The sequence below is a fragment of the Gadus morhua genome, chromosome 12 (genome assembly GCF_902167405.1).
Source record: "Gadus morhua chromosome 12, gadMor3.0, whole genome shotgun sequence".
Taxonomy (NCBI): domain Eukaryota; kingdom Metazoa; phylum Chordata; class Actinopteri; order Gadiformes; family Gadidae; genus Gadus; species Gadus morhua.
Genome location: NC_044059.1, coordinates 28,281,337 through 28,300,975, shown reverse-complemented (window position 1 = coordinate 28,300,975; position 19,639 = coordinate 28,281,337). Strand labels below are relative to the sequence as shown.

Below are 19,639 nucleotides of genomic sequence, written 5' to 3'. Positions count from 1 at the left end.
CCAATGGTCTGGTACTTCATAGGGGGAGGGAGGGAGGGAGGGAGAGAGGGAGAGGGGGAGAGAGAGAGAGGGGGAGAGGGAGAGAGGGGGAGAGGGAGAGAGGGAAAGAGAGGCTTGAATGGAATGATCTCCACCCACTAGTCCCTTGCCCCCACCCCTTACCTTGAACCAGTATAGCGTGTGCGTGTGCATGAACGTGTGTGTGTGTGCACGAGGGTCCCAGTCCCGGGTCAACGCAGTGCCGGGCACCCCACCGGCCCAGGGATTAGTGCCTGAGTACTGGGCTGCTGCCCCCCCAGAGCCTGGGTGTACTGTATTAGCCCGTCCCCGGAGACCACTTAAGTCCTACTCTGTGGTCTCATTTTTCAGGGGGTCATGCATACCCACACACAGCTGACCCCCACCTCGTCTCTCTCTCTCTCTCTCTCTCTCTCTCTCTCTCTCTCTCTCTCTCTCTCTCTCATCTCTCTCTCTCTCTCTCTCTCCTCTCTCTCTCTCTCTCTCTCTCTCTCTCCTCTCTCTCTCTCTCTCTCCTCTCTCTCTCTCCTCTCTCCCCCCCCCCCCCCCCCCCCCCCCCCCCCCCCCCCCCCCCCCCCCATGTTATTATCCAGCGTGTCACTCTTGTCTAATTAGAAGTCCTCTAGTGACGACCTTTCCTTCCTCCCTGGTGCTCCTCCTCTACTTCTGCTTCCCCCATCACAGTCAGCGTGGATCAGTACTGTATTTCAGTACTCACTTTCACTTCTTTCATCTCCTCCCGGCCTCTTGTGGCGCCGTGCTCCCCCTGGTGGCGACGCAGGGGTATGACGGTTGGGTTGCAGACCACAGCCCTCCTCACCTCTTCTTCGGGACCTCACCATTCAGCCGTCAATCAGAGAGGGTTTATTTAAGAGCACACTACGTGGTCGCACTGTCCTGTTTCATTGTACATTGATTGTAACCTCTCTCTCTCTCTTTCTTTCTTGCTCTCTCTCTCAACAGGGGTGAACTGTGAGGTGAACGAGGACGACTGCGCCAGTAACCCCTGTCAGCACGGAGAGTGCCGGGACGGGATCGACGAGTTCAAGTGTGAATGCACCCCGGGATACACAGGTGAACCTTGCGACCTTTGACCCCAGCGCACCCCACAGCACCTGAGACCCTGGGTTCTGAGCACTGCCTGTTACTGTTTCTGTAACGATTTTGCGGCAGCAAAATCATCTAAATGTAAGTGTGTGTGTGTGTGTGTGTGTGTGTGTGTGTGTGTGTGTGTGTGTGTGTGTGTGTGGTGTGTGTGTGTGTGTGTGCCAGGGACCAAGTGCGACGTGGAGATCAACGAGTGTCTGTCGGACCCCTGTATGAGCGGGGGGACGTGCCAGGACAAGGTGAACCGCTTCAGCTGCCTCTGCCCCCCCGGCACCCACGGGCCGATGTGCCACTCCGGGACGGACCACTGCGGCCTGCAGCCGTGCGTGCACGGGGAGTGTGTGGAGCAGCAGTATGGGTGGGCTCTCCTCTTACTCTATAATACACACACAGACAGACAGACACACACACGTACACAGACAGACACACAGACACAAACCCATGTTTATATGTCTACGCAGGCCCGGGGTGTCGACCCGGGTCCTCCATCGGGTAGCTCCATGCGCCCCCCCCCCCCCTCTCGCCCGGCACACTCCCCCCGCCGTGACGCGCTGACGCACAGTTTAACCTTCATGTTGATGACAGCTCATCTTGCTCCGCGAAGGAACTCTTATCATTGACTGAAGCTTTTAATTTTGAGCAACATGTTTCTGAGCCTACACACCAGAAAGGCCACATTTTAGATTTAGTTTTTACTCTTGGCCTGGACATTTCAAATGTGTCTGTACAGGACGTCCATCTGAGTGATCATTGTTTTGTTTTGTTTGATCTGCACTTCAGCCCTGAGCCTAAGCCCTTAGAAGTTAGGTCTCAGAGGCGTGTTATCTCTGCTAATACTGCAGACAGTTTTTCTGCTATGTTTGACCCTCTTTTATTTATGGATTGCCTTGATGTGGACAATTTTATGCACTGTTTTACCAAGCAGTGTGTTAAAATTTTGGACCAGGTGGCACCTGTTAAATCAAACTTGTCAATACAGAAAAAAGTGTGCCCTTGGACAAATGAAGTTACCTTGAGTCTAAAGAGACTATGTCGAAAGACTGAGCGTCTGTGGAAAGCCACTAACCTTGAGGTGCACAGACTTTATCTCAGGGATCTTGTGTCCTCATACAATGAGATGGTGGAAAATGCCAGATCGGACTACATTCGCCAACTGGTAACAGTAAATAAGAAAAACCCCAAAGTGTTATTTGACACTATCAATTCTCTTGTATGTTCTGCTGCGCCAGTTACCCCTGTTTTTTGTGAAGCTGACAGCAATACATTGTTGAGATTTTTCACTGACAAAATTAAGATGATCAAGGAGAAAATCCCTCCCCTTTTGTGTGGAACCCCTGCTGTCATTGAGCCTGTCTCCAGCTTGTGGTCTTCATTTAAGTCTGTGACTCTTACTGATATCTCTGCACTGGTGACCAAGATGAAACCCTCCTCTTGCTCATCTGACGTCCTTCCATGTAGGCTCTTTGTGAAAGTGTTTGATGTAATTGGCCCCTGGGTCACCAAAATGGTAAACCTCTCTCTGTCTACAGGTGTGTTTCCCAGTACATTTAAGCATGCCATAGTGGAGCCTTTACTTAAAAAAACAGGCTTAGACCCGACTGTCCTCAGTAACTTCAGGCCTATTTCAAAGCTGCCACTCTTGTCCAAGATCCTAGAGAAGGTGGTCTCTGAACAGCTGTCATTATTCCTGGATCAGGGTAACATCCATGAGACCTTTCAGTCTGGTTTCCGCAAACTTCACTCTACGGAGACGGCCTTACTGAAAGTGTCCAGTGACATTATGATGTCTGCTGATTCGGGAAAGTGCACTGTTCTAGTTCTCTTAGATCTGTCCTCAGCCTTTGACACAGTTGACCACCAGATCCTGCTGAGAAGACTGAGGGATGAAGTAGGACTGTCAGGGTCAGTTTTACACTGGTTCTCGTCATACCTCTCTGGGCGTAGCTTTAGTGTCACTGTTAACCAAATAAGGTCTGAGTCAGCAGATCTGTTGTGTGGAGTCCCCCAAGGCTCAGTTTTGGGCCCTGTGTTATTTTTGCTGTATTTGATCCCCTTGGGAAAAATCATCCAGGGATTTCCTGATGTTTCTTACCACATGTTTGCTGATGATATCCAGCTTTACTGTTCCTTCAAGCCAACTGAGCTCCAGAGGCTAAGTTCCTTAGTTCAGTGCTTGGTGGAGATAAAACATTGGCTGAGTGATAACACCCTGCAGCTTAATGAGGACAAAACAGAAACACTGGTTATTGCCCCTGATGATTCCATTCCAGGGATTAACCAGTACCTGGGTGACTTGGGCCAGTCTGTCAAACCGAGCCTAAGAAACCTGGGTGTTGTGTTTGACAAAGACATGTCATTAGTGCAGCACTGTAAACAGCTGACCAAAAATTGCTTTTTTCAACTGAGGAACATTTCGAAACTCAGGAAAATGGTTTCACAAAATGACTTGGAGCTGATCACTCATGCATTTGTGTCTTCGCGTTTAGACTATTGTAATAGTTTGTTTTCTTGTCTAAACAAAAAGGAGCTGTCTCGCCTGCAGTTAGTGCAAAACTCTGCAGCGAGAGTTCTGACTCGCACCAATAGGAGGACTCATATAACCCCTATTCTTAAAGCTCTTCATTGGCTGCCAGTTTCGTCCAGGATCAATTTTAAAATTTTGGTTTTAACGTTCAGAGCTTTGCATGGCCAGGCTCCGCCTTACATCAGTGATCTGATCCAGCCTTACACCCCAACTCGGGCTCTGAGGTCTGTGGATCAGAATCTGTTGACGTTGCCACACACTCGTTTCCGGACCAGAGGAGACAGATCCTTTCAGGCTGTTGCTCCCAGGCTCTGGAACGATCTTCCGCTCTCTCTGCGTTCGATGGAGTCTGTTGACTCCTTCAAAAAGCAACTAAAGACCTATTTGTTTGCTCATGCTTTTGCTTAGCTGTCTTGGGGCTGCTATGTTTGTCACCTAGTTGTCTTGGCCTTTTAAACTTAAATTTGTATGTACTTCTTAACTGTGTATTGTTATTGTTTTTGTTTTAACTGTGAAGCGCTTTGTGACCCTGGTCTGTGAAAGGCGCTGTACAAATAAAGCTTACTTACTTACTTACTTACACTTACTACAGTATCTGACACTCTGCTTGCCCCCCCCCCTCACAGGTACCACTGCAGCTGTGTTCCGGGCTGGGAGGGGCAGCACTGCGATCAAGAGCGGGACGAGTGCCTGTCGGGCCCCTGCCAGCACGCCGGGGCCTGCATGGACCGGCACAACGGCTACACCTGCCGCTGCCGCCCCGGCTACGCAGGTGAGAACCCCCCCCCCCCCCCCATGTGGACTGGCCCCGCCGCCAGGCCAGTGTGGGTCGGCTGCCGGGCGAGGGAGGGTGATTCCCTTTGGTGCGGATCATGATACTAATGTACTATAAATAGATCGTGTTATCTGACCGGCCCCGATAACAAAGTGGCGGCAGAAGACCAGGAGGTAAGAGGGGTCGAACCGGTTACCGGAGGGTCGCTAGTTCGATCCCGGCTCCTCCTCGCTGAGCGTCGAGGTGTCCCTGAGCGAGACGCCTCACCCTGACTGCTGCTGACGAGCGGCTGTCACCCTGCGTGGTCGACACCGCCGTTGGTGTGTGTGTGTGTGTGTGTGTGTGTGTGTGTGTGTGTGTGTGTGTGTGTGTGTGTGTGTGTGTGTGTGTGTGTGTGTGTGTGTGTGTGTGTGTGTGTGTGTGTGGATGAATGTTTGTAAGTCGCTTTGGATAAAAGTGCTAAAGTCCTCAGAACTCTAAACGAACCGTTGATGTCTACGCTCATACTTAGCGGTTTACCCTTCTGCCTGATGTTCGCTCTGCGTCAGTGGACTCTGATGGGAAGTGAAAGAGGACAGGGCAGCGTATCGGTGCAGCGTCATCATTCACAGCCAGGGAGTGAATGACGCGTAAAAAGCAGAACTTACTGGTGAACCTCCCCTCTCTCCTCCCCCAGGGGTGAACTGTGAGAGGAACGTCGATGAGTGTGCCTCCGGACCCTGTCAGAACCAAGCCACCTGCATCGACGGAGTCAACAGCTACACCTGCCAGTGCAGTCCTCAATACGCAGGCAAGACGACACTGGTTCACCCTACCAAACCCCATGCAGCAGTCCCACATTACATTAGCTACGCACTTAACAACCATTCAACTTTAAAAGCAGCGTTTAAATTTGAGTTTAGCTTGATCCTAACAGGGCAACGCGTATGTGCTAAAGATTTAGGTATCGTGGGGAATGTGTCGTTTACATTGCGGCGATCAAAACATTAAGCCATAACAGGAAAAGGGATTTCAGTTTCTTGATTGGATTTAGATTGCTTAATTAGACGGCTGTTGTTAACGAGTGCTCCATGGCTGTGCAGGTAAAACCTGTGAGAGAGAGCTGGTCCCCTGTGCCTCTAACCCCTGTGAGAGAGGCGGGGTCTGTCACCCCACCTCGGACTACACCTCCTACACCTGCAGATGTCCCAGCGGCTGGCAAGGTACGTGCGTTGGTGCCCGACGTGTGCGTGAAGTTTCCCCCGATGAAACACGTTGCCCCATGTAGGGGGAGGGCCACGCCCTATGCTGAAAACACACCTGAAAAAGGCTGTCGCACACATTTCAATCATTTTGTATTTATTGTGTTTGAAAAGCTCTCTACCTCATGGTAGGTGTAATATTATAACTTTAGTGTGTTGTGTGTGTTGTGGTGTGTGTGTGTGTGTGTGTGTGTGTGTGTGTGTGTATATAAAGGTTTAAGCAGTCAGCATACTTGACAAAAAAAATTATGTTCTTGCTGTGAAAATGGTTGAACGTATACCTAGGACTCAAGGTGTCTTTGAGGGTGGTAGAGTACTGATGGTGTCTCCTTGGAGTACTGACGCTGTGGATGGGTAACAGAACGCACCATCAGTACTGACGGCGTCTCTCTCCACCCACAGGGACCCGCTGCAGCGAGGACGTGGACGAGTGCCGGAACGGCCCGTGCAGGAACCGGGCGCGCTGCGTCAACAGCCAGGGCAGCTACGTGTGCGAGTGCCTGCCGGGCTTCAGCGGACACAACTGTCAGAGTAACGTCGACGACTGCTCCCCGAGTGAGTACCACGGAGGAGCCCATCCGGTTCGCCTTTCAGCATGCAACGTTATCAGAGGGACGTCACACATTACTGTCAAAAGCTAGCAAACATCTAGCAAAGGACCACGGCCAGGAATCGAACACGGATCGCTGGGGTGAAGACCCCCGTAGAGAGCGTACCTTAAGGGTACGCTCTCTACGGGGGTCTAACGAACACGGATCGCTGGGGTGAAGACCCCCGTAGAGAGCGTACCCTTAAGGGTACGCTCTCTACGGGGGTCTTCACCGCAGCGACCCGTGTTCGATTCCTGGCCGTGGTCCTTTGCTAGATGTTTTCCCCTCTCCCTCCCGTAAGTGAGTAAGACAGGTGAGTCTTACTCACTCAGTCTTACTTTATTTTTTTTAAGATATAACGCCTGCTTGACGAAACAAGTGGCAATAAGATAAGATGCAGACATATACCAAAGAGAACTCACGATGTTATCATCCATTAGGGCTTTGACTCCGAACTTCGTTATTCGAATATAATTTGAATATCCAAAAAGTAAATCAAAATTCGAACGAATATTAGGCAGCCCTAATATTGGAACCTGTTATGGGCAGGCCAAGAGGGAGGGACGTCGGAGAACCCGACGCAGTCTATTCATAATATTCTAACGACCACGGAAGAGGCAGTGAATGAAGTATTGATTAGACAGCGATTTATTAGAAACCTAAAAACCGTTGGAACACGCAAGAACGGTAACCATAGCACCGCGGTAAACAAACCTCGCGAGGCCCCATCCAGGTATTACTGAAGGCATTTAATGGTCAAAATATTATTAATAAATTATTCAAATATTAATATTAATAAACGACGAACTTCGAATATGATTTTTGGGCAAAAGTCCAAGCCCTGTCATCCATCCATAACTTGAGTACTGACCCGTCCTCCTCTTCCCCCCCCCCCCAAGACCCCTGTCTGAACGGCGGCCCCTTCAACGACGGCGTGACGGACTTCTCCTGCTCGTGCCGCCCGGGCTTCGAGGGAAAGCGCTGCGCGTCAGAGGTGGACGAGTGCTCCAGCCAGCCCTGCCAGAACGGCGCCGCTGCCGCGACTACGTCAACAGCTTCGTGTGCGAGTGCCGGCCGGGATACAACGGCATCTTCTGCGAGAACAGCATCCGGCAGTGCACTGAGAGGTAGGAGAGACGAAAGAGAGGGAGGAGGCTTCAGAGAGAGAGAGAGAGAGGAAGGCTTCAGGTGAGAGAGGGAGAGAGACAGGCTTCAGGAGAGAGAGAGACAGGCTTCAGGAGAGAGAGAGAGAGAGAGAGAGAGAGAGAGAGAGAGACAGGCTTCAGGAGAGAGAGAGAGAGGCAGGCTTCGAGAGAGAGAGAGAGAGGAGAGAGAGAGAGGAGGAGAGAGAGAGAGAGAGAGAGCTTCAGGCGAGAGAGGGAGAGACAGGCTTCAGGCGAGAGAAAGAGAGAGAGACGGGCTACAGGAGAGTGAGAGGTAGGCTTCAGGATGGCGCTAGACGTGAATGAGTGAATCATGAATGTCGTGAAGATGAATGATTATAATGGTTATGTAAGTAGATGCTACCACTATAGAGTAGTACTTCTTAAAGTCTGACACATCCCAGTGGGGGTCAGAGAGCCGGGCATCCTGCCCTGCAGCCTGGGAGCGCAGGCGGCCCTCGAACCCGGCTCACGACGCCTCCGTGTGGACGGAGCCATGGAGCCCCCCACACCGGGCCTTACCTCCTCCTCCTCCTCCTCCTCCCTGACCACCGACTCCTCTGCCCCCCCCCCGCCCAGCTCCTGCCTGAACAACGCCACGTGCGTGGACGAGATCACGGCCTTCTTGTGCCGCTGCCGCTCCGGGTTCTACGGGGTGTACTGCGAGTACGAGCACAACGAGTGCCACTCCCAGCCCTGCCAGCACGGAGGGACGTGCACGGACGGCCTGGGCACCTACCGCTGCACCTGCCCCACGGGCTACAACGGGCAGAACTGCCAGGTACTAACTGACCGACTGACTGACCGACTGACTGACTGACTGACTGACTGACTGTGTACAGGACGCTGTGTGTATGTGCGCGTCTGACTTGACTGTGTACGGGACTGAGTGTGTGTGTGTGTGTCTGACTGACCTTACGGGACTGTGTGGTGTGTGTGTGTGTGCGTGTCTCACTGACTGTACGGTACTGTGTGTGTGTGTGTGTGTGTGTGTGTGTGTGGTGTTGTGTGTGTGTGTGGTGTGTGTGGTGTGTGTGTGTGTGTGTGTGTGTGTGTGTGTGTGTGCGCACGTGGGACTGACTGCGCGTCGGTGAGTGTCTGCGTGTTTGCACTTTCACACACACACACCCAGACTTGGTCGTGGAGAGAATGTGGATGAGAGGAGAAAAAATATGAGTTCATCGTCTCCCTGTCCGCTCCGTTGCGCTGACGTTGTGCTAACTCGCTCCCCCCCCCACCCCCTCCCCCCCCCCCCCCCCCCCCCACCCCCCCCCCCCCCCCCCCCCCCCCCCCCCCCCCTGTCTCTGCGGGGCGCAGTACTTCGTGGACCTGTGCAGCCAGGTGCGCTGCCGGAACGGGGGCTCCTGCTCCCAGACGGAGCGCTCCTGGTCCTGCCACTGCCCCATGGGCTGGGCAGGCCTCTACTGCGACGTGCCCAACATGTCCTGCCAGGACTTCGCCGCCACCAAAGGTGAGGACACGATGACGATGATGATGATGTTGATGACGATGATGATGTTGATGATGGGCGGAGTGTGTCTCAGGAGGGAGAGCGGGTCGGCTGGTAACCGGAAGGTTGCCGGTTCGATCCCCGGCTCCTCCAGAGCGTCGAGGTGTCCCCGAGCGAGACGCCTCGCCCTGACTGCTCCCGACGAGCCGGCTGTCGCCCTGCGTGGTCGACTCAACCGTCGGTGTGTGAATGTGTAAACGAATGGTTGCAAGTCGCTTTGGACAAAAGCGTATGCTAAATCCCCGAAATTTAGATGGAAATGAATACATCCTATATTATGTTGATGTGTATTTTGGCAACGTTTTGGATCAGGATAATTAACAGTCTAACACCTTGGCGCTGAAACAAAACAAAAAGCCAAACCAGTTATACGAGTAAACACGATTATTGGAGGATTTCTTGAAATCCCTGAAGGCATTATCCAACCATGAAATATCTACAATTCAATAGGTATGTGTGTGCAACAAGTCCATGCTTGTAATGCAAAGCAGTAAATACATCTAATGTAACATTTTCAACAAGGGCTCTTTGTGTGTGTGTGTGTGTGTGTGTGTGTGTGTGTGTGTGTGTGTGTGTGTGTGTGTGTGTGTGTGTGTGTGTGTGTGTGTGTGTGTGTGTGTGTGTGTGTGTGTGTGTGTGTGGTGTAATATTGTATCAACTTATCATGTAGGGCTTGTAAAGGCATGTGACCTGTGACAATATCAATATTTCTTCCCAAATGTTTGGATCTTTTTCTCCTTCTTGCCAAATTAGGATCCAAATAAAAGCATCTAAACGTGCGTGTCTCCTCCCCTCTCAGGGCTGGAGGTGGATCACGTGTGTAAGAACGCGGGCCGCTGCGAGAACCTGGGCCACTTCCACCAGTGCCACTGCCAGCCGGGGTACAAGGGCAGCTACTGCGAGGAGATGGTGGACGAGTGCCAGCCCAACCCCTGCCGCAACGGGGCCACCTGCAAGGACTACCAGGGCACCTACACCTGCATGGTACGTCTGGGGTTCAGCCACTTAAGACAGACCCTGGATAACATATTTAAAGGGGACATATGACGCCACCAGGTGTGAGTGGGATTAGCCGTTACAAGCCGTCTTTTGAAAATGCCTCTTCTGACATCACTGGTGGGCGTGTCCACCAGGAGTTACCCCGGATAGATCAGTCTACCAGCCAACCCAGTGGACTGTAGTAAACGTGGCTCATCTGTCCGTCACACATCTAGGTGGACACGCCCACTCGTGATGTCTCAAGAGGCCGGTTTTGAAAACGGCTTGTAGCGGCTAATCACACTCACACCTGGTGGTATAATGTGTCACCTTTTAAGAACTAGATATCTAAGAACATAACTAGAACATCTCTCAGGAATAATATGTGCCCATCCATGGCACTCAATCCACCCTGGGAATATTTCTGACCTTTGACCACTAGAGGCTTCTCATGGGAAGACTGACATAGTGCAGGTTTAAGTTGCTGTATTGCTGAAGTACCTGAAGATACTGATTTATATAACGATGTTTAGGCTGGTAGATGGTTCTCCTTATAAAGTTGAGATGTGGTCATAGTAGTGGTGGTTTTTATGGTTGTGGTGGTGGTGGTAATGGCACTGGTGGTACTTAAATAGTATATGAGGGCTACAGAGTTTGGCTCTCAGTCAAAAGACACCGGGTTTGATCCCCAAATGTCTGCCAAAAATACCTGACTCCTACCTTTTAGACCTTGAACACCTTTATCTGGACTTGACCAAGAAACTGTGCATCAAAGCGTCTCCTAAATGGCAGTGCATCGTCCCTGCCTGTCCCTGAACCGCGTCCTGTGACCTAACCTCTGACCTGTGACCCCCCCCCCTCCTGTGACCCCAGTGTCAGCCCGGCTATCAGGGCGTGAACTGCCAGTACGACGTGGACGAGTGCAAGTCCAACCCCTGTCGCCACGGAGGGACGTGCATCAACCTGGTCAACCGCTTCTTCTGCGCCTGCCCACCCGGAACCAAAGGTACGCACCGGCACGCACGCACGCACACACGCGCACACACACAAACACGCGCACACAGGATCCCAAACACACAGACAGACACTGGGGCCGTGTGGGGGGTTAGGAGGGATGAGCGTTATCCCTCTTATTTGAAGACGTGGATGATAGCCTCCAACACTGTAAATGTTAATCATCATAAACCTCACCTTTCAAATAGACACGTACATCGAAACGCGCATCGGTCTCCCAATATGTGCGTGACAAATGATGATGACACCCAATACTGTGAATATCGGGGTGCATCAAAAGACACCACAAGTTATATATAATATCATAATAATGTCATAACTGAGTAGATCCATTTGGAAGAGAACCAAACAATCCAATCAAAGTCTTTCCATTGTGGTTTTGGAAAGGCCAGCTCTAAAGCATGTCTCCCCCCCCACGCAGGCCTCCAGTGTGAAACCAAGGAAAACGAGTGCGCCCCCAAGCACGACTCGGCCCCCCCCCGCTGTCTGAACGGGGGCCAGTGTGTCGACGGCGTGAGCCACTACTCGTGCAACTGCCTGCCGGGCTTCGCCGGGCAGCACTGCGAGGGCGACGTCAACGAGTGCCTCTCCCGGCCGTGCCATTCCCCCGGCACGCTAGACTGCGTGCAGCTGACCAATGACTACAAGTGCAGCTGTCGCCTAGGTTACACAGGTAGGGAACGTACACACCTCGCCTCTTGTTTTGCTGACGTTTTAGGTTTTATGCAGTAGCTCAAGAGGTAGAGCTGGTTCACTGGTAACCGGACGTTTGCTCGCTCGATTCCCCCGGGGCTCGAGTGTCGAGGTGTCCCTGAGCGAGACTCCTCAGCCTGACCGCTCCCGACGAGCCGGCTGTCGCCCTGCGTGGTCGACCCCGCCCTCGGTGTGTGAATGTGTGAATTAACGGTTGTACGTTGCCTTGGATAAAAATGTAAAAGCGAATGTTCCCAGAGTTTTACTTCCCTCGGCCATTGAGGTGATGTTTAGGCTTATACACGCTGAAACTTTAATTAATGACTTGATTCATTCCTGCTTTTGGGGATGGTGATGGTGATGGAGCCAACGGGTGAAGTGACATCTGTGCGCTGTAGTGATTGCTGTGGGGGGGGGGGGGCGGCAAAGACGTGAAATATGATAGTGTAGTGCTGTTGCTGAGGGCCGTATCTTACATAAGAAATGTTCCAGTTCTCTTCTTTAATCATATGATCAGACTATGTTCCATGTTTCCCCAGGCCGGCACTGTGAGTCCATGGTGGACCTGTGTCACTCCAAGCCCTGCCACCACAGTGGCTCCTGCTCCATGAACATGAGCTCCATCCATGGCTACTCCTGTTCCTGCCCCCCAGTAAGTCTTCTGGTCACCAGTGTCTTCTCTCCTGATGACTCGCGTACGATCTCACGTCGCCTATCAAAGAGTATCTTTGAGATCATGTTGTTTGTTGTTTTGTTACCAGTCAGCGGACATATTCTTTGAAGCTGACATATTATACCACCATCACACTCACAGCTGGTGGTATATTACGCCTGGCGATTAATCGAATTTCGATCTCGATTTCGATTTGAGCTTCTTTTTTTTCCCTTTTTTTTTTAAATGATTTATAGAAAGTGCAGCTGGATACACATCTGTACATTATTTTAGATTGAAACATTTTCTTTTGGACCTTTTTGTGTATTTTTTTAATGGCGAAATTTTAAAGTTCTCAGTTACAAAGTAGTTTGGAGAGAGCCATGCTGAATAAATACATCATGTTTTCAAACAAAAAATAATTGTGATTTCAATATTGACCAAAATAATCGTGATTATGATTTTTTTTCCGTAATCGAGCAGCCCTACCTCTAACATGAATTGTAATTTAAAATCTCATCCAATCTCTCTTCAGTGAAACAACTTGGATCCACACAGTCTCAGTTTTCAAGAGCACACCCGTTGTTCTTCTGTTTAAACCTGCAGGAACACCATTAGAACTGATTGAATTATTCTGTCGAAGGACGTTAAACGACCTCAACCTACCGCCTTTGTGTTTGTTCTTGCCTCTCTGATCTGCCTCAGTCTAACACTTGACGCGTGTCTCCTCACTAACCCCCTCTTCTCCTCTCACCTTCCTGCTTTGCTTCAGAGGGCCACAACATAGAGCAGGTACGGTAGAGAGACACGAGGCGTCTGGGAACCCGTCGCACTCGCTAGCCTTCGTACCACACCCCCGTTCGCTTGCACCCTCCCCCCTGGTGTCCTCTTCCCCGCGTGACGCCGTGTGTTTGAGCGAATAACATATCGACGATCTTGATACATCGAAGAACATAACTAGAACATCTCTCAGGACTAATATGTGCCCATCCATGGCAAGTCTATCCATCCTGGCAACCCATCCTTCAGACCCCCATCCGACCGAGGCTGACGTAGTCCGGGTTTAAGTTGTTGTAGTGCTAATAATAACCTGACGATGGTGATTATATAACGCCGTTCAGGCTGGTAGATCGTCCCGCCGCCTCCTCCGTGCCTCACCGTGTGTCTCCCCCGTCCTTCGTCCTCAGGGCTACACCGGGCCCAACTGCGGCGAGATGGAGACCGGCTACACCTGCGCCAGGCTGCACTGCCAGAACGGCGGCCACTGCGAGTCCCTGGGCGGGAACATCCGCTGCATGTGTCCGGCCGGCTTCGCGGGGCAGCACTGCGAGGTGGCCCAGATGTGCCACAGCCGCCCGTGCCGGAACGGCGCCACCTGCGTGGGCGACTCGTCCGCCATGCTCGGGTACCGCTGCCTCTGCCCGGGCCGCTTCGCGGGCTACCACTGCGACCAGGACGCCGCCGCCCCGGAGCCGTCTCGGCGTGCCCGTACCCGCAGTGCGAGCAGCAGGCGGGCGACCGCGTGTGTGACCCGCAGTGCAACAACCACATGTGCCAGTGGGACGGCGGGGACTGCTCGCTGCACTGGGAGCGTCCGTGGAGCAACTGCACGGCCAGCGTGCCGTGCTGGGAGCTGTTCCGGAACAAGCGCTGCGACAAGGAGTGCGACAACTCGGGCTGCCTCTTCGACAGCTTCGAGTGCCAGGAGTCGCCGCAGTGCAAGTAGGTGGTCCCGTCCCTGTCCCCGTCCCCCCCCCCTCGACACACTACCGCACACACGCACTACCGCACACATGCACTACCGCACACACGCACTACCGCAAACACACACATCATATGATCGCAAGAAATGGAAAATTATTAATGAATCAAATATTTCTGTGTTTCTTAAAGTCGTTATGTGCAACATCTCAGCCTGCTCCTGGCTTAGAATGACGTCCGTAGTCAACGCTGATCGGAAAATATTTCAATAACTTGATCAATAAATTCGTCCTCCCATCACTGATATGTGCTACAAAGAAAAATGTAAATGATGGCATCTTTCTTTACAAGAATCGTACTAAGAATCGCTCGGGGACACCTCGACCCTCGGCTCACAGCTAGGAGGAGCCGGGTTTCGAACTAGCGACCCTTCCGGTTACCGGTCAACCCGCTCTACCTCCCGAGCTCCCGTCGCCCCTACCTCAGTCCCTTTTGCTTTAGCGTCGGTGCAGACCATACACAAGTCTGGCTCTCTAATCCCAACCAACAAACCCCCCCTCCCCCTCCCGCCCTCCGCTCCGCCCACCCCCAGGTACGACCGCTACTGCGCCGACCACTACGGCGACGGCGTGTGCGACCGCAGCTGCAACAAGGAGGCGTGCGGCTGGGACGGCCTGGACTGCTCGGCGGACAAGCCGCCCAAGGTGGCGGACGGCACGCTGGTGATCGTGGTGCTGCTGCAGCCCGACGAGCTGCTGAAGGACATGCTGGGCTTCCTCCGCTCGCTGGGCACCCTGCTGCACACCAACCTGCGCGTGCGGCGGGACAAGGACCAGAAGCCCATGGTGTTCCCCTACTACGGCCCCGAGGTGGGCCAGGAGGGGGGCCAGGAGGCGCGGCGGAGTCACGCCGGCCGCGCCAAGAGGGAGCTGGCCCAGGAGGTCATCGGGTGAGCGGAGACCTCCTGGTTTTACAAAGAACATTTAAATGAATTGAACCTTGTGCAGTGTTCTCATGTCTCTCTCGCTCTCTCTCTCTCTCATGTCTCTTCTATGTCTCTCTCTCATGTCTCTCTCCCTCTCATGTCTCTCATGTCGCTCTCTCATCTCTCTCATGTCCCCCTCTCATGTCTCTCCTATGTCCCTCATGTTGCTGTCTCATCTCTCTCTCATGCCTCTCCTATGTCCCTCATGTGCTCTCTCTCATGTCTCTCATGTCCCTCATGTTGCTCTCTCATCTCTCTCTTATGTCTCTCCTATGTCCCTCATGTTGCCCTCTCTCATGTCTATCCTATGTCCCTATGTCTCTCTATGTCTCCTATGTCTCTCCTATGTCTTATGTCTCTCTATGTCTCTCTCTTATGTCTCTTATGTCTCTCCTATGTCTCTCATGTCTCTCTCTTATGTCTCCTATGTCTCCTTATGTCTCTCTATGTCTCTTATGTCTCTCCTATGTCTCTCATGTCTCTCTCTATGTCTCTCTCTCATGTCTCTCCTATGTCTCTCTCGTATGTCCCTCGCCCGGCCTCCAGCTCCAAGGTCTTCCTGGAGATCGATAACCGCGAGTGCGCCCAGAGCGAGGCGACTGCTTCCTCCAGACTGAGCAGGCTGCCTCCTTCATCGCCGCCGAGCACCTGAGGGCAGAGCTTCCCTACCCCCTGGTGTCCGTCACCAGTAAGTACCACGGGCTCTGAGCTGACTGGACCATTGGGCCTAAAAGGAAATGTTGTTTGGTTCCGGTTTCCGACCGACCCTGTCAATTTATATGCGACCCAAATAATTGTATGAGCTTTAAAAATGAAAATAAAAAAACGTTTGTTTTTTTGATGCAAACTATAATTACGTTTTTGTACAGCACCTCTTCATTTTGTGCAAGGATGAGCGAATTTTCTCGTTTTTAAATGAAAACAACCTACCTATCATTCGCTGCCGCTGGAAAAAATAAAATACAAATTAGTAGAGTAGTAAATTAAAAATATGGCTCTAAAGGAGAGCCCTTCTAACCAATCAGAGGCGAAAAAGGCGGTACTTACCCCCACCATCCTACGAACAAAAGATTTGCGTGCGGGCATATGCCATGATCGCCGCCATTTTGGGAGCATTGTGTTGACAGGCCGAAAAAGTTTTTCGGTCGTTGTTGAGTTTTGTTGTAAAATGGTGTCATTATTGGGGTGGCATTGTTTGTTTTAAACTGCCTCAGCGTTTTTTTATATTAGACGTGGTAAGTCCTTGACTCCTCTCAATATAGCGTTGTGTTGCCAACGAAAGATCCCATGATGCATTCTGTTTGTGTACAAGCCCTGTACAACATTATATTCATCATCCTCTTAAAAAATATAGATATTTTGTGTCTCGTTTTGTGTCCCCAATGTGTATTTGCCGATACTACTAGTCAATGTTGACCCTGTTCCCTGTATGTTGTACCATTGCGCCATAGAACAAACCTCCTTTCTCTTTGTCCCCCAGCCGAACGGGAGGAAGTCTCCTCCAGCCACCTCCTGTTCTACATGGGCGGCGTGTGTGCGCTGATCGCCCTGTTGGTCCTCATGCTGGGGATGCTGGCGGCCAAGAGGAAGAGCAAACACGGCGTCCTCTGGCTCCCCGAGGGCTTCATGGCCAAGAAGGACGACAAGCGGAGGGAGCCCGTCGGACAGGACGACTTCGGCATGAAGTCAGTGGCCCTGGGAGCGGGTTCTAGTGCGTTGTTAGGGGGTTCTAGTGCTGCATTGTTAAGGGGTTCTACTGCGTTGTTAGTGGGTTCTACTGCGTTGATAGTGGGTTCTAGTGTGTTAGTGGGTTCTAGTGTGTTGTTAGTGGGTTCTAGTGGTTGTTAGTGGGTTCTAGTGCTTGTTAGTGGGTTCTAGTGTGTTAGTGGGTTCTAGTGCGTTGTTAGTGGGTTCTAGTGCTGCGTTGTTAGGGGTTCTACTGCGTTAGTGGGTTCTAGTGCGTTGTTAGTGGGTTCTAGTGCGTTGTTAGTGGGTTCTACTGTGTTGTTAGTGGGTTCTAGTGTGCTGTTAGTGGGTTCTAGTGTGCTGTTAGTTGGTTCTAGTATGTTGTTAGTGGGTTCTAGTGTGTTAGTGGGTTCTAGTGCGTTGTTAGTGGGTTCTAGTGCTTTCAGTTCAGTCCAAAACATTAAGACATCGTTTATATTCAGGCTGTCACAGCAAAGTCACGTTCCAATCTTGGGGAAACCCAACGAGCGCACCCACCAAGACCGCCTCCCCCCCCAGCAAGATGAGAACGTCACCTTACTGGACTACAGTCGAGCAGATCCGTGTCATTTATTATTATGCTATTGAGTAGATGGCTTTCTGTCAGAGCCATCAGGATCCATCGTGACCTTGAAGAGCTTGAATGGAGTGAGACGTCTAGAACGTTGAACTGTAATGAAGCCAGCGATCTGCTGCCCTACCTTCAGCCTTCCCCTCACACCTCCTTCTTCTTCCTCTTCCTCTCCTCCTCCTCCCTTCAGGAACTTTATCCCCCACGACGGACCCATGATGGATGGAGGCCAGGGACAGAGGTGGCTCGAAGACGTTCCTCCCAAGAGGCAACGGGTAAGTTGTCGGTCTCTCCGTCTGTCTGTCTCTCTGTCTGTCTGTCTGTCTACCTGCCTGTCTGTCTCTCAGTCCGTCTGCTGTCTGTCTGTCTGTCTGTCTGTCTGTGTCTTGTCTGTTTTCTTGTCTGTCTTCCTGTCTGCCCGTCCTGCTGTACTGTTTTGTGTAATAAGCTCCCCCCCCCCCCCCCCCGCAGACGGAGGACAAGCCCCTCCTCCCGCTGCCGATGGACAGCGGGGTGGACCGGCGGGAGTGGACCCTGCAGCACCACAAGGCGGCCGACATCAGCCTCACCCCCCGCAGGCCGACCTGGACGCAGACTGCCTGGACGTCAACGTCAAGGGGCCAGGTGGGGGCACCGTCCTCTCTTTAGCGGTTCACCGGGCGCCGGGTGGTCTCACACAAGGCTACACCCCCTGATGCTGTACTATATACTATAAGACTCTATATCATCTATAACTACACCGTGACCCCCCCCCCCCCAGACGGCTACACCCCCTGATGCTGTACTATATACTATATAGACTCTATATTATCTATAACTACACCGTGACCCCCCCAGACGGCTACACCCCCCTGATGCTGTACTATATAGACTCTATATTATCTATAACTACACCGTGACCCCCCCCCCCCAGACGGCACCCCCCTGATGCTGGCCTCGCTGCGCACGGCGGGGGGTCTGGACTGCGGCCTCCACGCGGAGGAGGAGGAGGAGGAGGAGAGCGGGGGGAGGAGCCGGGCCCCAGCGTGATCTCTGACCTCATCGGGCAGGGCGCCACTCTGCTGGCGCAGACGGACCGCACCGGGGAGACGGCGCTGCACCTCGCCGCGCGCTACGCCCGCGCCGACGCCGCCAAGCGGCTGCTGGACGCCGGCGCCGACGCCAACGCCCACGACAACATGGGCCGCACGCCGCTGCACGCCGCCGTGGCCGCCGACGCCCAGGGCGTGTTCCAGGTGAGCGTCTGTCTGACCCCGATCACTGCCGGATCACCGCCGGATCAATACCCGATCACTACCAGATCACCCCCAGATCACCACCCGATCACCACCCGATCAATACCAGATCACCACCCGATCACCACCACCTCCCCACCCCCCCTCCTCATGGCCGTGTGTGGCTCCGCCCCCCCCCCTCATGGTCGTGTGTTGCCCCGCCCCCTCATGATGGACGTGTGTTGCCCCGCCCCCCCCCCCTCCTCATGGCCCCGCCCCCCCCCTCCTCATGGCCGTGTGTTGCCCCGCCCCTTCATGATGGACTGTGTGTTGCCCCCCCCATCCCCACCCCCCTCATGGCGAGTTGTGTGACCCCCCCCCCCCCCCCCTCATGGCCGTGTGTTGCGCCGCCCCCCCTCCTCTGGCCGTGTGTTGCTCCGCCCCCCCTCATGGCCGTGTGTTGCCCCGACCCCTCATGATGGCCGTGTTGTTGCCCCGCCCCCCCATCCTCATGGCCGTGTGTTGCTCCGCCCCTCAGATCCTGATCCGTAACCGCGCCACCGAGCTCAACGCCCGCATGAACGACGGGACCACGCCCCTCACCCTGGCCGCCCGGCTGGCCGTGGAGGGCATGGTGGAGGAGCTGGTGCACTGCCACGCCGACATCAACGCCGTCGACGACCACGGTGAGTGCAGGCTAACCCACGACACGGTCAGAACACCGCCTAACCACGACCACGCTCAGAACACGCTAAACACGACCACGGTCAGTACACGCTAACCCACGACCACGGTCAGTACACGCTAAACCACGACCACGACCACTGGTCAGTACACGCCAACCACGACCACGCTCAGAACACGCTAACCACGACCACGGTCAGTACACGCTAACCACGACCACGGTCAGTACACGCTAACCACGACCACGGTCAGTACACGCTAACCACGACCACGGTCAGAACACGCTAACCACGATACAGTCAGTACTACGTCTAACCACGACCACGGTCAGAACACGCTAACCACGACCCCGCTCAGAACACGCTAACCACGACCACGGTCAGTACACGCTAACCACGACCACGGTCAGTACACGCTAACCACGACCACGGTCAGTACACGCTAACCACGACCACGGTCAGTACACGCCAACCACGACCACGGTCAGTACACGC

The 19,639-nt window shown here is 53.1% G+C and overlaps 1 protein-coding gene across 1 annotated transcript in view; it reads left to right on the top strand.

The window, feature by feature from the left end:
• notch2 (notch receptor 2) overlaps nt 1-19,639 on the top strand; it is a 50,488-nt gene that overhangs the window by 26,704 nt on the left and 4,145 nt on the right. The window contains 26 exon segments of the mRNA XM_030373553.1: nt 982-1,092; nt 1,291-1,483; nt 4,276-4,421; nt 5,101-5,214; nt 5,507-5,626; nt 6,068-6,220; nt 7,155-7,286; nt 7,289-7,382; nt 7,998-8,199; nt 8,736-8,889; nt 9,728-9,912; nt 10,780-10,912; nt 11,342-11,593; nt 12,153-12,265; nt 13,453-13,740; nt 13,743-13,987; nt 14,559-14,915; nt 15,498-15,541; nt 15,544-15,639; nt 16,432-16,636; nt 17,438-17,522; nt 17,719-17,812; nt 17,815-17,871; nt 18,161-18,243; nt 18,246-18,482; nt 19,000-19,147. Of these exon segments, the coding sequence (XP_030229413.1) occupies nt 982-1,092; nt 1,291-1,483; nt 4,276-4,421; nt 5,101-5,214; nt 5,507-5,626; nt 6,068-6,220; nt 7,155-7,286; nt 7,289-7,382; nt 7,998-8,199; nt 8,736-8,889; nt 9,728-9,912; nt 10,780-10,912; nt 11,342-11,593; nt 12,153-12,265; nt 13,453-13,740; nt 13,743-13,987; nt 14,559-14,915; nt 15,498-15,541; nt 15,544-15,639; nt 16,432-16,636; nt 17,438-17,522; nt 17,719-17,812; nt 17,815-17,871; nt 18,161-18,243; nt 18,246-18,482; nt 19,000-19,147 (4,041 nt within the window).